Here is a 19,741-nt window from a genome sequence, read left to right on the forward strand (position 1 = left end):
TTCATCCCAAAAGCTGTGAGGATGTTCAGTTCTATGCTTTTACTTTAGGATCTTTGCTTATACAAGAGAGAAAATGCATTTCTTTTGACACATATGTTCAAGGAGTAGAGGAGGAGAAAAAAAAGTGTTGAACTGATTTCAATGTGAATTTTCTTGCCTCTAGTGTATATGTGTAATTACATGTGAATTGTACTGTAAATATGATATCTTTCACTTAATAGTTCTTAATGCATGAACAAAAACATGGCAGTTCGTAATACCAGCTAGCCTCACTGCTAATGGCATGGACAGCTTCTCTAGCATTGGCATACTTCTGCAAACGAAACCTAAAAAATGAAACACAAGAAATACATGGTGTGAACAAAATAATGGAGAAATCAACGCAAAGTCCTCTCATGGTGAAGGAGTTTCTGGTGGCTCTGGGCTTGTACTGGTTTACCTGTTCCTGTAAGAACAAGGCTAATGCTAATGCTGCTTAAGATTCCTGGGAATTACAGTATGCCTTGGTTCGTTGTCAGCGAATTGGATGGTGCCGTCTTGAATGAAATTCTCTAGCTGAGCTTGCCCATCTATCATATCTGTACTAAACGTAGAATTTTTCGAGAGACTTCAGCACAGTGTACCTGCAGCTTTTACCTCAGCCATCAACAGACCACTCAATTGTCCATGAATCTACAAAAAAATTTAAAGGCATGTTTGGCTAGCTGGCTTATAGAGGCTAGAGGAGCAGGGTTGCCTTAAGAAGACGAGTGGGAGGTTCTTTCCTGTTCCTCAATAAGACAGTTACATGTGCCCTTGACCAAGGTACTCAGCCAGCTGCTCTCTTGCAAACAACAGAAACCTGTGTAGGCTAGCTCCCAGAGGTAAATATGTCTAGATATGTGAGGGTACTGATAGAAAATAGTTCCCTGGGTAAATGTAAAGAAAGAAAAAAAAAAACAGTTCTACAAATGTCACTTGGTTCTTTACATCTAAATTAAACCCAGTATAGTAGTGTGATTTAACAGTTTCAGTGGCCTAATGCTTTTTGATGTTTGTGGAAAGCACTGTGTTAGATGCCATTTCACATTTTGCCATAATTACCAGCTGGGATCTAACCTGGACAAAGTTATGAGTCATATCATTCTCTGTTGACTCCAGACTTCATGTTAGGGCGTTTCATCTAGGATTACACCATTCCCAAAAAAGAGATGTGCATAATGGGCTGAGCCTGTGAACGCAAAACTGTCATGTGAGTTATGAATAGCACTGACGCTGACCCCTACTAAAAGAGTGGACCACAACCATGCAAGCCAATTTCACCCACCAAACAGCAGAACACAGCTGAGAGACTCCTCGCTGTTGGAAGAACTTTTGTTGGTGCATTCATTATTTTGTATACCTTGTAGGTTTTGTTTTGCATGACCTGAGTTTTGAAAGGTTTATTTTCATATATTTTTACTTCACACCATCTGATTCATCTCCACAGCCAGGAAAAGAAAGATCCAGTGTTTACACGCTCAAATTGCACTTGTTTTACAGCCAGCTCTATAAATCTTGTGAAACAAACTGTTCGTAAAACTGGAGGAAAAATGTAACCATTAGAACGTACATCGTGTGATTCGTGTGAATCATGAATATGTACTTCTACAAATGTATTTACTGTAAATCACGCAGTTTGGAATAGATGCACCAAGTGCATGCTGTAGTTTTATCAGGTTCAGCATAAGCATTAACATCAATCGCCCTTCAACTACAACGGATGTAAAGGATGCTCACCAGTAGCATCTGAACGTAAGCCATGTGATTGCACACTGAGTGGGTGTTCCCTGTATTTTCTCTTTAATAAGTTGCCTCTGGTTATGGTCTGTTGTTGATTAATGTATGATGATACTTGCAAGAAGCTGTGCTGATTCCCAGTTACACATCAGTATACCTCCCTCTCTGAAAGCGTCTACCAGGGAGATTATCTCACGCTTAACCAGTAGGTAAGAAAGATTTTCCAACACTTTATAAAAATTGGCAACGAAAAGAAAGAAACCCACAAATCAACAGCCCATTTATTTTTCAGTATAAATCATTTCTGTGTTCATTTCTGATTTATTGTATTTGTTGCATTTGTTATGGATTGTTATTCTTACTGTTGTTGTTGTTTTCTCATAAGAAGGAAATGTAATTCATCTGATATACTGGCACTGGAAGAAAAATGCATTTGGTTTTTGTACTGTAATTGTTTTGTTCACATTGGGCGCTTATTTGATTCAGTTGTTTAATAAGGTGTTTGATTTCATTTGGAGTATCCGTACTCATGGAATCAACATTTGTGTAGTATGAAGTTGTATTTTTTTTGTCAGTGCAAATTAATGTTATAGTGTCAATCAGCTTTTTTAGGTGTTTGAACAAAATGTGTTTTTTACAAATACAAGGTGTTCAAGTATGTGGTATAAAAAGGGTTATCATTCAAACAACAGACTTTTTACAAATAAAGGCTTATACAGTAAAGAAAGCTAATGTCTTTTCATTTGCCCTTTGTGGACTAATATATGACATTGTTTTGTTTGACTTTTTATTAATTTCTTTTCAGATATTAGTCCCCAAAAGGTAAATAGCATACAATGTTGCAAAATAAGAGGATAAAATCAGGTATTTACCATTGCTATTCCAGGTTGTTGTCAGAGCTCTCACCTCTTAGTTGGTGTCTTGCTTTTGATAAGGACTGTTGGATATGAAGACAGTCCGAAAACAAAAATTTAAGAAAAATCAAGAGTGTCTTCTTTTAATTTGATTACAAAACATTGCGCGTTTATGAGAATATACCTCCTTTCATACCCTATTTCCTGAATAAAGACGCAAAGTGACTCCTGCTGACAAGTGTAATATTTGCCCCCTTTTCAATTCAGGAACCATTAAATAGCTTTTTTTTTTTTTTTTTTTTACATTGTTGGCAAACATAAAATGATATACTGTAGTAATGTAGCTTTGTGGCCTGTCTGGGGCAGTTGGAGTTCTATAAAGCACTGGATCATTAATTTGTTTTGTCAGAAGGACAGATGCAGTTGAAACTTTTTGCTGAGACTTTTTGTCCTGGAAGAGGACATGACGCTATATATGGTAGCACATTTGGACTTTTTTCTTTTTTTTTGGATGAATTCAGGGCTTGAACTACAGTGAATGTTTAGGTGATGAAGGTGAAGAGAACGGCCTCTAAATGTGGCTGCTGCACCTGGAGCAGCAAGAACAGTAATGATCCAGTGAGACATTTGAAATATTACATGCTCCACATACACCTCTAAGCATTAGGAAACAATGTATTGCTGTCTAAACCAGCGCATTGATTTTATAGATTTAGAGCAGAGGTTGTCTGGAGGCCTATGGGTACAACCTCTGTCCCGATTTTGCTTCAACCCTGTTTAATAGCACATTCTATTCTATTCTATTCTATTCTATTCTATTCTATTCTATTCTATTCTATTTTGTGGTCTGAAAAATGTTAACAAAATAGCCACCCCCATCAACAAAATTCAAAAGACAAGATTGGAATCTGTATCTTTTAATACACAAACAATTATACACACATTGTTCATGCTATCAGATGATGTTTAAGATCTGTTTACATGATTCATGTTTGTGGACACATTCCTAAAGCAGGCCTGTAACAGCTGACAAGCACAAAAAGCTCATCTTTCACAGACTGAACTATATTTGACCGGCTGGGTCCTCTCTGTGTGAACTTTGTATGTTCTCCTCGTGTCTACGTGGTCCTCCGGGTGCCCTAGTTTCCTCCTACAGTCCAAAGGCATGCAAGTCAGGTCCACTGGAGACTCTAAATTGCCTGTAGGTGTTAATGTGAGTGTGAATGTGTCTGTCTACATGTGTGTATGTGATAGACTGGCAACATGTCCATGCCTCACATCCAATGCATGCTGGGATGGACTCCAGCCCCCAGCTTAACAGAATAAGCAGTTCAGAAAATGAATGGATGGTTGTACTTTACATGTCAGACTCTTTCATGATATGTGAATATCAGCGCTAATGGTCAGAAAAAAAATACTGACTGGGCCTTTAAGTCCTTAACAAAACCCAACACATAGAGTGTGTTGTTAATTGTGAATTGATGGCTTTAAATAGTCATCAGTTCTGGGCTTCACTAATGATTTTTGAGCAGTGACATCCCCAGACGTTAATACTTCACTGTCATCAGGAGCAGGACCTGAGGTCTCATGTGTAAATGGTGCACATGCATACAAATGACATGTACACAGCTTGGTGTGCAAAATTTAGGATTTACGGCATAAAAAGAAAATTGGAAGCATTTGAGAGCACATTCTACACTTCATGAGCATTCAGATTTGAGAGAATATTTGGGTGTGGGTTGTGGTGATGCATAATTTACTGGCTATTACAGTGCAAAGTTCAAATGAGTTTTCTAATAGCCACTTATGATGTGGAAATATTACTTTACAGTCCAAGGCATGAGAGATAAAACTGAAAACTATGTGTGTCATATTCTCCAGCTTATTACCCTGGAAATCCTGACTCACAAAAACCTATTTTAATTTTTAATTTTATTTTAAATACTTGTTGATTTAATATAGTTATTTTAGAATAGTATCCCAATGAGGCTAAGAGTCTACAGCCTTCCTACTGGCTTTGTGAAGCTGCACTTAGGTGCAGTGGTGTTTTGAGCTAAATGCTGATGTCAGCATTCTAGCATACTCATGTGACAATGCTAACATGTTGATGTTTTGCAAGTTTAATGTTTACCACATTCTCGTTCTTAGTTTGCGTGTTAGCATGCTAACGTGTGCTAATTAACAGTACACACAAAGCACAGTTGAGGCTAATGAGAATGTCATTAGTTTGCAGTTAGCCTGTTTAGTCGTACAGCAAATGATTGGCCAAATGGACATTTTGACTTGCTGATGACAAAACTCACTAGGATACATCATATGAGAACCATTAATGTCTGTACGATCCATATTTCACAAGATAGTTGTAAATTCTGACCTGCTGGTGGTGCTAGAGGAAAAGTCAGAGGATCACCAAAGTCCTAGGATCCATCCTCTGGGCACCAGGAATGTCTACAAACTTTCATGACAATCCATGTGTGAAGTTCTCTCACCAAAATCATTTGTAAATCAATGAAAATTCAATATTTTGAAATTGAAAGCACATTGGTGGTGTGTCCTTGGAACCTAATGGCCAATTATGGACAACACTAGTTTTTACTTTGGTAAAATGGTGTCTTATGGAAAACAGATTTTCCTTGTCCTTTTCTTGATATTTCTCTCAGAAATTACAGCTTTTAAACAAGCAAATTGGAGTTATAGGTTTGTATACTGCTGTGATGCCAGTCAATAAGCCTTTTTTTTCACAGGAGACATTTTGGCTTGTCTTTGAAGGAAAAGCTCAGGTGTTGCTAATAACATTACTGATGGCTTCATTCTGTTCAATGTCCAGTAAGCCATGACAGTGTGACAGTGAGCGAGCCAGAACAATGTCAGCTGAATGGAATTCAGCCATTATTCACATGTGGCTGGACTTCAACAGCGGGGCCTGACTGACTGATTGATGAAGTTACACCACCGGTTGACTGGTTGCATGTTGGAGTTCCCCCATTGACAGTTGCTCTTTCAAAATGAATTAGCATGAACGGTTTCGTCATCAGGGGGGCGATTACAGGTAGTGGTGATTTTTGCCTTTAACAACCTTTTTCCAAAAAAACACCTAGCAAGAAAGCTGGCGACTTTTTGGACAAACCTCAGCTAGTTTCTGTAGAAGAGAGGCACACCTGTTTACAAACAGATGGACAGTCCATTCAAATATGAGTTTTTACCTTGGTTTTGTATAATTTACATTTGTGCTCCTGCTGTGACATGTTAAATGTCTTCCATTAAAAAGGCCTGTTTGAGGGTCATGACTAATGTTGTTCAGTTTGTTTTGTTAAACTCAGGCAAGGAATGGACACCAAATTACTTTCCACGCAACCAAACTCCCTTTGGACGGCACAGTGGTGCAGTGGTTAGCTTCGTCACCTCACGGCAAGAGGATTTCTGGGTTTGAATCTTCCGACCCACTGGAGCCTCTCTGTATGGAGTTTGCATGCTTTCATTGTGCCTGCGTGACTTTCCTCTGCGTGCTCCAGTTCCCTCCCACAGTCCAAAGACATGTAGGTTAGGTTAATTAGCGACTCTAAATTATCCGTAGGTGTGACTGTGAGTGTGAAATATTGTTTGTCTTTATGTGTCAGCCCTGTAATTGAGTGGCGATCTGTCCAAGGTGTACCCTGCCTCTTACCCAATGTCAAAAAAGTGAGCCAAAAAAGCAATAAAGAACGAAATAAAGAAATTTTAATTAAGCTACCACAGTGGATAGCGGCGGTAGGGCTAACCTCTAAGATGCAAAACAGCATCTTAGCAGCCATTAAAATATTAGCCCACCTCATGCTTGTTTTTCCACACTTCCCCTTTTTTTCTGCTCCATATCAGTTCTTTTTTGAGACATAGCTGTTTTATTATAAATAATGCATAGGGGCAAGAAAAGGCAGGCAGCAGCACAGTTAAGAGAGCGGAGAACCATTCTCTAAATTTCCAGTGTATACAGTACATAGCATGGACTGAAGTTCTTTACACAAAATACTCAATCAGAAAATTGAGCCCAAGATGAAGATTATTGTTTTTAAATATAACAGTGTAGAATTAAAACCGATACATCATTAAGTCAAATTGATGGTGTTTTAAAGGACCAGTGTGTAGGATTTAGTGACATCTAGAGGTGGGGTTGCAGATTGCAACCAACTGAATACCCCTCTCCTCACCCCTTCCTTTCCAAGGATGTAGGAGAACCTAAGGTGGCCTTCAGGTAACATAAAAATGTTAAAGACCCTCTCCAGAGTCAGTGTTTGCTTTGTCCTTTCTGGGCTACTGTAGAAACATGGTGGTGCAACATGTCAGGCTCCATGGAGGGGAGCCCATATTTATGGATATTATTTACCGTTTCTGCCAATATATCCTCCAAATCCTACACACTGGTACTTTATGTGTTTATGATTCTTTGAAAAAAAGAAAACATTGCTTCTAATTAGAAATACAAATTTGTGACATGTTTATGCACATAATGAAAGGAAACAATAACATGTTTGGTAAAGTAATATGAAATGTTTTAAAGGATATTATGTAATTAATTACAAAAACAACACAGCATATGCTCATTGATACAGTATTGTGTAATGTATTTATTTAAAATATGTTTTTTTGCACGTCTTTCTTTTACAAGCATTGCCTGTGTCAAATCTAACGACTAGACTGTCGTTAAAAAAATCTTCACTGTCAAACAATTGATCAACGACTATAATTACTCTTCTTCTTGAGCTTTGCAGAGCCCAGAATTTACACATATTAACAAGACTGATTTGAGGTCAGAGGTCAAAAATTGATTCAATGGAAAGAAAAAGGCTTAATAGATAACCAGGGTATCTTAATACTTGGACAGAATCAATGTCAGTAATAGGTGAGCAGGTCATAAAAAGCTGTGGTAAAGCAGCTTGTTTACTGCAGCATCACCAACAAAGATAATGGAGCTGCAGTTTATTTTCATTTGAACCATCTATAAAAATTTACTGTATTTTAAATGTTATCTGATCATGTTTTAGCTCAAGTATTGTCTGCTTACATTAATCATTAAAACAAATATTATCTGAAAGTTAGAATTTGAAATAGATTTACTACAATTTGCTTGTGGGTTTTGCTTATGTTTTGTCTATGGGGACATTTAGAAAATGTGAGCTGCCTCTGTGGTGGAATTTATTTAAATCTGATCGCATCATTTCCCTTGTGGGTAAACTACAAGAGGAAGTGGCTGGAGATCCCTGCCCTCTACATGCATATTTTCAAAATGTATTTTACATATAGCTGAAGTGTTATTCTTTCATAACACTTTGTGTGTTAGTAGTCATTGTTGTCGTTATGTGTGTTGTATTTCATCATGCTTAGCCTCTTTTAGTAGCTGCGACCGTAATGATCCTCTCCTGATGTGTCCTCCTTCAGATACAAGGAAGATTTAATGCACAGGTTTGTGTCTCCTAATTGATTTCTTTTAATTTACTCTCAGTCTCCTCCACCAGGCCCTTCGACAGTTGATTACGCTGCTAAGTGAGTTCACCTTGAGAGGAGCTGAGGTATATAAATAGTATGTCAAACATGTCCAACTTATTAAATCAGGATCAAATTACATTCATTACAATTCACTAGACTCTGTTGTAAGTAGAAGCAAAACAAGAATATGTGCAGATACTACAGCTTCCTTTCAACGCGTTTGTTTAGTCTGAATAAAAGATAGAATGTACGGTTTCTGCAGGTTTTGCTGTTGCTGAATTTGCCTGTATTTTCATCTTTCTTTCCATGGATTGGCTGTTTCTGCACTGGAGTGTATAGCTCTGTTGAGAAGATGGATACAGAGCCAGTGAAGTAGCTCAGCAAAATGTGCCTTCCATTTCCGTGTTCTATTGTCAGCACTCCATATAAAAACATAAAATATTGAAAGGGTGCATTAACATGGGTCAGAAATTGATGGCTGTTCCTCTGTGGGAAAAAAAAAAACAAAGTGGTCAAAAAGCTGCTGCTTTGGCGTTGTGGCTTAAAATGCCTGCTTGTGCTTTCTGTCCTGTTTTTGAATAAACTGTCTTTACAGATTCTAACCAAAGCATTGAGGTTGACATACAGTATTTGTTGAATCTGAATTATTATTATTATTATTATTATTATTTAAAAAAAGGTAAATTCTAAATAAACTCCATGACTGCCACGCTCATGCAAAGCTCATGTTAACAAATAGTACATTATCTAGACTTTACAACACAAAATCAAAGCTTAAGATATCAGCATTACCATTGATTCAGGGAGCAGATAGACAGTAACCGACTTTTTCTTAGAATGGCTGAATAAGATAATGTCCACAAACATCATCAATTATTCAGTCAATAAATAGTCTTATCTGTTTGTAGTTTTCCCCCAAACAAGAATCTGAGATTCTTTAGGCATCATCTTTGTCATGATAAAATGTCAAGCCATGCTTACTCCTGTAGCACGGTGTGTCCATCTATTTTCCTTTTACAGGATGTTCGTCTGTGTTGCCATGGAGTTCTTGTTTGTGGGTTGAAAGGAGAGTGAAAAGATGAAGAAGAGTGGAAACATAATGTGTCTAATAAAATATTAAGACACATCTCTTTTGTGCAGTGTGACCACGGCTGAACCACTAAATCCAACCCCCCCCCCCAGGGGCATCATTTAGAAAATCCTAGGGTATGGCAAAGAGGACGGCAGCGGTAGTGGAGCAGTTAAAGGTGAGATATGCGAGATTTGTGCCAGAGAAAACGTGAACACTGCACATTGTTTGATGAATGTCACTAAGAAGGTATGCACACATGCCACCAGTGTCAAAGTCAATTTTCACTATTAATTGATACTATGTGACTAACACTGACTGTGTTTGAGCTTGTCAGTGCCCTCCAACATTTGTATTATCCCATGAAATGAATACCAATCAGTGCACAAGATCTCATTTTAAGTCTTCTTCTTTTTTTTTTTTTTTTACTGCCAGCATTTTATGAAACCTATAGCTTAAATGCAACACTGCCAGGCTGTAGGTAAGGACTGTCTGCTGATGCAAGTTTACTCCTTTCCTCTGCCCCTTGTTTCAAGCTTTTTTCCTTAGACAACTGGAGACAGGTCACCTTCTGCAATGACAGACTCTGAAGAACCGAGATGATAAAAGTATCAGGAGATGTTGCCTCTGACTGCCTTTGTCCCACTTTTTTTTTTTAGGTTTATCTGCACAATTGTGTCAGTCTTTGTGAAAGCACAGTTTCATGCATGTATTTGACGCCAATGTGAGATGATAGTTTAGTGTCACTGTGTTTGACTTTTAGTGCCAAGAAGAAAAAAAAAGCAAAAGAGACCTTTTCTTTTGTGCCAACCAGATGATGTTTCACACTACTGTTTGCGGTTGTGTGTTCCTGTTCTCGCGTATGATTTGGTTTTGTAACTTCAGTATTTTTATAAGTGGTATGATTGCTTGGTAGCTGCAGGGACAATGAGTGAAGTCATGCTAAATGTTTGGCCTATATTTTTTAAACCAAGGCAGTTGGGAGAGGGGGGAGGAGGGGGAGCAGGGGAAGGAGGAGTGGGGCATGCTGAAGCCGGAGTGTGGCACTCTTGGCTCTGTTGCCATCGGCTGCCTCAAGCACTCCTAAACCCAAGACACATACACACTGAAGCGCTCAGCATCTAATAGCCTGGCCTGTCATCTACTGGCCAGCTTCTGAACTGCACCCCTACCTTCTTCAGTAGCAACAGCTACTCCAGTATCTCAACTGAACTATACTGCCTACCAGTAAACCGCTAGGTAAATAAAATGCTAGCATTGCTGCAACAATCACTTGATGAATACTTGATTATATGTTGTTGCTGTGAGATAAAACCTATCTTCAGACAGGCTGTCAAAAAGGAAAAAGGAAAATACTACATCTCAAACGTGTGCTGGCTCTGTCTGAGCCAGAGTTCTGATTCATACCTCCCCGCAGTCTGCTGACAGGGAAACACAGGGTGTAGTGGGTGGATGAATTAGTCTGTGTGGAGGCATTCCACTGAAACCTGCTGGAGGTTTGTGCAGGTCACAGTTCCACGCCCAGCAACCTTCATTTCACTGTGTGAGACAGCTCTCCGGGTTTGTGCATGCTGGAGGGCGGATCTGTCATCGGCCCTCCACTCACATTCAGAGAGTAGTAACTGAAGAGCCATTAATGTGATTGGAATATAATTAAGGGTAAGTATAGCATGCTGAGAAGCGATTCAGTCTGTGAATGGCAACAATTTGCTGAACAATTTGTGGATTATTTGTTATTATAGAAATTCTAAACAACCTTTAAGCCACGCTAGAGACACAGCTTGTGTGCCTCAGTGTTGGTTGGCCGGTCGGTGTCCTACTTTGATGCAGACTGAAAAATCTCAACAAGTATTAGGTGGATTGCTGTGACATTTTGTACAGACATTCATAGTCCCCAGAGGATGAATCCTAATGATTTTGGTGATCGTCTGACTTTTCCTTTATTGTCATAAGGTTGAAATTGTTAGTTTTTAGTGACACATCTCAACAACTGCCACATTGATTATCATTACATTTGGAACAGTTATGCACAGTGCCCAGAAAATAAATCTTACAGGCTTTGATGATCCTCTGACTTTTTATGTAGCACCACCATCAGGTCAAAGTTCCAGTTTGTCCAATACTTTGGTTTATGACCAAATACATACTGACATTCCCATATTTTGTGTTTAGTGCTAATCAGAAAATATGAGCATGTTAATGCACTGAACTAAGATGGTGAACAAACTGTATTAGTTTTTAACACAAAGCACCACTGTGCCCACGTACAGCCTCACAGAGTTGCTAGAATGGCTGTACACCAAGTGTTAACATATGTAAAGTTCTATAAAGCATCTCCCATTTCCCACTTTCATACACATGGTCTCATTCACACCCTTATGAAAAAACAAGCCTTCTACTGATCTCATGTGTTGTTATTTTGAGAGGGCAAAAAGAAGCACATAAATAGGAAACTGACACAAAATGACAAAAATGTAGTGGCTGGTTTTTGCAAAGAAACCTCACAGTCATTCAGAAAGACTTTTCTGGCATACAGGATGTGTTCGGTGTCTTTTTCTTCATATATTTTTGGAATGTGATACTAAAATAGATGTGCATCAATATACTCTTTCAAGATCAGAAGTGTGAACTGCCCTGATGAGGAAATAGAAAGGGAGCTGTGTAACATTGGACCGTATTATTCTTGATCTGATCAACAACAGACTTATGTCAGAATAGATAATTAGCAGTTCCAAAATATAATTAAATGCCTGCATTATTCATGATTTAATTCCTTCTCTTTGGTTTTCTAACTTAACTTTGTGGGGTCAAAACAAAATGCACCCCCCCTCATTCACCCCATTCAGAAACCTTTCTCGGTCTTGCATGCTGATCAGTTGGTCTGCATTTATTTGAAAATCACCCCAATTTTTTTTTTTCACTGTAAAGTTTTGCCCACAGCTGCCAACACATGTTGTTAAGTCGTAAGACACTGACATCGCCTCACTTCCTAACCTATCACGTAAGTGTCTTCTGGATAATGAGCTCCACAGGCCTCCCTCCACTTCCCACATTACCCACCAGCTCCCTCCCTCACCCCTCCAGTCACCCCTGATCAACATTCTTCACATTGTTAATCACTTATGTCAGCTTCTGGTAATTATAGACAATTAATCATGTGTGATTCACTGTCTCTCTCTGTCAGCATTGTGCTCTACACCGTGTGAAGGAAAACGACAAAGGTGAAACTGCCTTTATTAAGTACGCAGCACCAGGGAGTGAACTCCCCAGTGATAAGCAGCATGTTGCAGTGCTTTGGCTTACACTTCCTTGTGGCAAGCTATAAAGGCCAGGTGGAGATTAAATTACATTAATTTCTTTGCCAGAAGCCCTGACCCAGAACGACTTACAAGATGATGGAGGATGGAGTGATGAGCTGTAGTGAAACTACTGCCAAAGTACTGAAAAATGAATTAACCATCAGTGTCACAACACACTTTGGCCCTAACCTGCCATATAAAGTCAACAGCCTCAAACACACACAAGGCTGCACTGCCTGTAACCTCATTTGTTGTAGTTTAAAAGGTGAACCGTATGTATTGTATTAACTATTTAAAAATTGTTCATATTGCTAATTTTCATCTGCCCCCGCCCAAAATTGTTAACGGCTAAATTGACAGTTTTTGAAAAACAACAGCTCATACACACCCAGTCTGGCAAACATGGATATGCAAACATTGTGTTATCAAGCCAGCCCATTACCAAGCATACTGTAACCTTGCCTGTGATACTACAGCGTTTTTGTCCCCGCTTCCGGTGCTACTTGCAAGAGTCAGACGTTAGAACTGCAGCTTAAAAGAAGTTCAGTTTGAAAGAAGCTCCAACATTTTGTGAAGATGTGCTCCATGCTCGGCCTGTTGGTGCTTACAAGCATAATAGGTAACTACATTTCTCTTTCTTTTTTCTTACATGGTGATTCTAGTAAATAATGTATGGTTTTGGATCAAACCTAACTGAAACTTGATGACATTTTTGTTTTGTAGGATGTGTTGAACTGATCACAGTCAGTACACCGCAAAAATATATCAATGTTACAATGGGTGGAAGTGTCCTGCTCCAATGTACGTTTGTGACCACTCAAGAAACCAACGGCCTCACCATCCAGTGGGATTTTGTTTCATCATCCTCCTTGACGCCACAGCAGGTAAATGCACGCTGCTGCTCAGATCAGAGCTTTGCACCAAATGAGGCAGGTTTGATGTGCTGAAATTTACCTAAAATCTGTTTCTCAGTTGGTGTTGAAGGATGTTTTACTGCAGCATCACGTTTGCTGACTTTCTACATTAATAAAAAGTATGAGAATATTTTCAGTTAAAGTTATTGAGCACAAAAGCAACCCTTTTCCCTCTACATCTGGTCGAAGTCCTGTAGCTCACAGTGTCTGTTTAATGACGGCACAAGGCTTTGAGTGATTTAAAAATATCAGTAATTTTGTGTCCACTTCAAGGACAAAAATCTTTGCTCTTCACCAAAATGTGGCACGTTGTTGTTTTAACGTAATTATTGAAATGCAGCACTCCAGCTGCACTGAGTGTAATCTCAGCAGAGAAGTCAACATTTTGGAGGATATTCAAGTTTAATCACTTGTGAAAAAAGTCAGATTTATAAAAAAAAAAAAAGAGGAAAAAAAGCTTGAACATTCAATAAAAACATACGCCTGTGTGCGTGCACTGACTAGCAATCAGGAGCCACGCCTCGCTGAGACAACAAAGCCCGAGACTGAGAAATCAGATAAGGGCTGGTTTTGATTTATTTTAACAACGTGATCAGTGACTAATTTTCTGACACATATTGCCAACTCACATTTTGAACAAGATGGTACCAACCACTGGACGTAATTACAATAAAAATTATTTATTTAGGTCTTAGAAATGTCTTATACTTTTCTGATTATTATTATCTTGCATGTTATAAACTTTTTTATTAATACAGGACAACATGGTGTATGATTAGCTGATGCTGAATCATACATCATGTTGATTGGAGCACCAGAGATTTTATTTTTCCAAACAAAAAAAAAAAAAAACAGCTGTATGACAGTCAGGTGTTTTCCATGGTCTAAAATTAACAGTGGAGGGAAATAAATAACTTCAGTATCTGCATTTCATCAGCTAATCAGGTTTGTTGCCATTTGCTTTCAGATCTATTACTATCAGTCTGGCAAAGATGTCATTTCGAGATCTTACGAGAGCAGGCTTCAGCCTCCCTCTTCTCCAAGCGCGACCAGAAACGCCTCAATAATAATAAACAACATGCAACCATCAGACGCCGGAGTCTACACCTGTGAGGTTCACAACTTTCCTGATGTGGATGGACAGTCTGAGGCTAATATCATTGTGAATGTTCTCGGTAAGTTCCGCAACCAATGCAGTTAAACCAACAACACTGATGAAAAATGGTGAAGAAGAAGTGGAGAATGAGGAGCCAGTCAGTCATGATTTATTAGTATTGTTATTTAATGTTTATTATACATCACACAGTCTCGAGAGGAGGTCAAATAAAGCAAAATAATGAAAACCACAGTGAGACTACACTATCACCTCCTTCTCCTGTTAGTTGTATAGGTTTAATGTTTGCAGTATAAAATGCAGGAGCAGAGTTCTTGTGTCAGCATGTTGCTCTAAAGTTCTGCATTCAAACCAGCGTGCACACCTTGACCTGGGCGTAGTCTGGCAACATGAGCTGCTGGTGCTGTTTGAGACTACTATTAAGACAGAGAGAAAAAAAAAGCTCTAATCTGAACCTGGAGCCTTGACCGTTTTTTTCCTCCTCGTAAGGGTGTGGCTTCCCGAAGAGGGAAAGCCAAAGCACACACCGAAGTTAATCCCTTGAGAATGAAAGTAATTTACACTTAAGTTTTATTTTTTATTTCAATTTGAAAATTAGATTTTTTTTAAGCCACAGTGTGTACAGCATGTGGCTTATCTGTGAGTCTGTTCTTTGTATTCTTCATGAAAAAGTAGGGTTGCGTCAGTCCTGTCTGTGTGAGCTACTCTTTCATTTTCTCCTATTTATTAACATAAAGGCCCAGTCTAAGTAACACCAAGCAAAATTTAACTGAAGGTAAGAATACTTTAATTTCAGTGAAGTATTTCAGTGCTCTTATCACATCTGAGATAACTGTATCTACTGTTTGTGCAGTAACATTAACAAATTTATTTAAATAGCGGCCCTGAATATTGTGATTTGGGAATTACATTCAGTTCGAATCCTCTCATTCACGGAGTTACCAGGACAACCTTGCAGGCCTCAGAATCCTCACTAGTTTCCATGGTTACTGTAGCAGTCTCCTCATTGTCAGTGTTGAAAATTAGAGTGGGACTGTGACTGCATCCTTGTACTGCATGCCAAATTTCTATCAGCAAGTGCAGCATGCTAACCACACGTCTTGTACTTCATGATCTCGGTCTTTATGAAAATGTTTGCAGGACAGTTTCTACATGCTGAATGTGATGCATACTTGAGTGCTGTATGAATATGTATGGCTGTTCTCATGCTGATTATCGTTCAATCAAAGATGATTTTCATCCTCGCTAACCGTTACATTGAATTATGGTAATATTTTAAAGAGTGAGCAGTCTGTCATAAATTACCAACAAGCATGTGAGCTCTACCCCCTGCAGTATGTTGTATGTTCCCAATTAATACTGACATAATGTGAAAACATGATAGATACCAAGTATAAAGTTACGTCATTTAAAAGATGTTTTAACAGAACTGTACAATCAATGTGTCAAATGCCTGATCATCAGTGGGCAGACACCACATAGTTAGGTTTCAGCCTCAACTCAGGGACAAAGTGTAAGGCCACACCCAACACACTTTCTGTCTCATGGTGACTAATGCAAAGTTGTCCTTATAATTTGAATGAACAAAGTATAAGGACAACCTCCTGTTACAAGAGCATTCAGTATAAAGTATCTAATGAAATATCTTTCATTACAGCAAATTTTCTTCAGTTGTGTTTATTGGTATATCCAGGTGTGGTATTCAGCCACGTCAACAGCACCAAATGTGGGTCATGTCTAAAAGAATTGCTGTGATACAGACTCCATTCTTAACAAACTAACAGAAGGTAGTGGTGGAATTAATTACATTTACATAAGTACTGTATTTCACAAGTGTTTCTATTTTACGCTACTTTACAACTCTACTCCACTAGATTTTAGAAAGAATTATTGTTTTAACACCACTACATTTATTTGACAGCTACAGTTACTAGTTATTTTTTAGATTAAGACTTTACACATGATTAAAGGTCAACACAGTGGTTCCCATCCATTCTGGCTTGTGGCCCTTTCAGATAATGGATTTGTTAGTAGTTTCAAGGATCTTCCCTTTAAACTTCTCAGATGGTTTTTATTTAAATAACTATCAGGACTCATCACGTATTATTATGGATCATGGCTATATCAAAATGCATACATATAAACCTGATGACTTATATTTTATGAGTTGGCTCATCTTTGAACAGCATAGTGTTTACTTTTTAAATTAAACTCTTATCAGACTTTGTGCTCCATCAGTGTGACACAGAATCTTATATCAAACCTCTCAGGAAAGCTGATCAATTCAGTCCCAAGCTCTCGCTGAAATGGTGTTAAAAATGACAATGATTTCTACTGACTAAACATGAGCTTCATAATACTGTTAAGTAGATTTAGAAGACTGAATATAAAGTGTTGCCTTAACCCCTGCATATTCCTTATGGTCTGCCAGAGAGGCCCTCTTCCCCTTATTGCTCTGTCCATGGTGATGTTGAATCGGGTCACCTGGTCACTCTGACCTGCCACAGTGAGCGTGGAAGCCCAACCCCTACTTACACCTGGACCAGACTGAGCCAGGCTAAAGCCAGGATGCCTGTACTGGGAAGAAGTGAGTACTGTGTGAGTGTATTTGTGATGTACTTGTAAATATTAGCTTATTCATCCATTTATAAATATATGTGCTCCTGTTTCCTCAGCAACCAAAACTGGAATATTGGAAATTAGAAACATATCCCAGTTTGAGTTTGGGGAGTACCAGTGCAACGCTTCAAATGCGGTGGGCTTTTCAATCTGCACTATAGAGCTGAGTGCTGGTATGTTTGTTTGTTTGTTTGTTTAAATCTGAGCAAAACTGTACATCAACAAAAATGTTTAAAAAAAGGCTTCACTTTTAAATATAAAAACATATGTACTTGTGTGATTCTTGTACAGAAGTGGGAGATGGAGTGATTGCCGGTGCAGTGATTGGCGCATTGCTCGGTTGTCTCCTAATCATCATGGTTGTGTGGTTCATCGCTCACACTGTGAAGAAGCACAAATACAAAGCGGTGACAGTATCAGAGGGCAACGAGATGAAGTGAGACTTCAAGTTCTTGGTGTTGCATTTCATCATGTGATTTGTAAATTTAAGGGTGTGACATCAACTCTTTCTCTGTCCACTAGGAGGAGCTCTCACCGGGCCCAGGAAGCTAAAGACAGCGTTCCCGTGGTAACAGGAGATGAGCCACAAGCCTAAAAAAAGGCCCCTTGAAAACAACTGGCAACGTCACTGATCTGAATAACAGGATGTCCAGGATGTTCAATCTTTAACATACGTCACACTGAGATTTAATCAATATGATGAAGCATGTGTTCATTTTTGATGTTGCATTTTGTTTGCTTACCACTGACAGCTTGTTTTCCCATTTGCCAAATTGTTTTTTGTTTGCTTTTTACTCAGACCTTTGCAGATGCAGAACTTCTAACATGGTGTAGACCACAAACAAACATTTTTTTACAGCATGTTTCTCGTACTTTTTCATTGTGTGAAACCAATGTTTGAATATACAGTATGTCACTACATAAATACCTTTTGTAACACTTGTAATGCTGACACGATGAGGGGATGAGGGCAGAGTGTGTATCATGCAGATGATCCCTGTCACAAATTGATCACTGCTGGCCACCAAATAATTGCAGTTTATCTGCAACAAACTCATCGCATGTTTTTATCTTTTACAATTAAATTTTTTTAATATAGTAACATAGTATTTGCTTTGTACCCAATGATAAAAGCATACATGCGAATATAGTCTTTCAAATTATGAAATGTCTTAAATTAAACCACTATGTAAAACATTTTGTTTGTTTTTTATAGTAAATGGATTTTACAAACATATTCCTGTAGGGAAGGATGAATGGGCTTCCAGATCAGTCTTCAGTTGATGTTTAATTATACAAATTGTCAAGCAACTTTGGACGAAGTGTGACTATTTTGTGTACTAGAATTCACAGTGTTTCCACTGTTTTCCACAGTCACTCTGTCATGTAACTCTCCCAGTGTGACCATGATTGAGAATATCAAGCATCATCTAGGTGGCAGCATACTTACACTGGAGCCTGATGTTTTATTTAAGGCCAAGAGATGTAACTTCTTAAATGGAAAAAGGAAACCAGGGCTGCCAAGTAGAGTTCAGTATAGTCATGGCCAATGTATGTATTCAATGTACACAGATTATTTTCACACATGTAGCACCACCTTGTCTTCAGGTTTGAATTCTCTAACCTGTTCTCCTTGGTTCTACACTTGTTTAGAAGGTTTCTTGCAGACCAGGAGCCATTTGCCTGTGCATTAGGTATTTGTTCTACATCAACTCCCATTGTGCAGCTGCTCACAGGAGGATAAGCTCATGGAGGTCTGTATGACGTGACAAGATTGAAGTTCTGATCCTCTTTTCCCACAGATTCTTCTTCATGGTAAGGGTATACTTCTCAATTAGACGGAGATCCTACTTTAACATGTCAAGAACAGACACTCACGCACATGTAGTCTTCAGATTATTCTAGACATTCTCATTTTTTATTCATTTATAAATTGTTTGGAGGGCAGCGGTGACAACTTGAACTACTAGAAGCCAGAAATCACTGGCTCATTGGTTTAGTTACAAACTATATTAACAGATGCAGATGAATTATGGACATTTTGTACTACAGAGTTCGTAACAACCTTGTTTATTTCCCCATTGGTAAAAGTAAATATTAAACCGTTCTTTCTTTGGCGCAACCAAATCCATAAATCTAATGCTGGCTGCCCCCTGCCAATGCTAAGCTAGAATCCACACATTTATATGAATATTTGGCAAGTGAGAAGGCAACTAAAAGACCTCAGCATGTTTCCTTTAACTGCTGCTTGACATCTTTATGGAGCCAAATTTATTTGACTTGCTCCACCTTTATTTTAATTAGTCTTACACAGGTTCCACCTTAGCTGACAATAGCTTTTGCCTACCTAATTTGGAATGGTATAAAATTCAGCCATATTATACCACAACTGTAGCAAATAAATTAGAGGTTGTTAGGGCGTTGAATGTTGTGGCAGGTCACAGATTGACATCAGCCTAGTTAAAAGTAAGTTTGCATTTAGACTGAGTGGTTTCACTTGTACTCTTGGACACTGGGTGTGGCTTTCTGTCATAAAACAATAATGTTATTCATTTTTTCATTTTCATAGGTCGGACCACCACTTTGGTCCAGATTGAAATATCTTAACAGTTACTGGATGAGTTATCGTGAAATTTTATGGGGTCATTCATGTC

General features: G+C 38.5%; 1 protein-coding gene across 1 annotated transcript; it reads left to right on the forward strand.

Moving 5' to 3' along the window:
* The first annotated feature begins 13,016 nt into the window (after window positions 1-13,016).
* Window positions 13,017-17,682, forward strand: LOC121190975 (V-set and immunoglobulin domain-containing protein 1-like). Its single transcript, XM_041052008.1, has 7 exons — window positions 13,017-13,059; window positions 13,164-13,324; window positions 14,322-14,529; window positions 16,900-17,055; window positions 17,144-17,260; window positions 17,379-17,523; window positions 17,610-17,682. Exons 1-7 carry the CDS (start codon window positions 13,017-13,019, stop codon window positions 17,680-17,682), a joined length of 903 nt encoding a protein of 300 aa, XP_040907942.1.
* The last annotated feature ends 2,059 nt before the right edge of the window (window positions 17,683-19,741 follow it).

This window comes from Toxotes jaculatrix, chromosome 12, assembly GCF_017976425.1.
Source record: "Toxotes jaculatrix isolate fToxJac2 chromosome 12, fToxJac2.pri, whole genome shotgun sequence".
Lineage (NCBI taxonomy): Eukaryota > Metazoa > Chordata > Actinopteri > Toxotidae > Toxotes > Toxotes jaculatrix.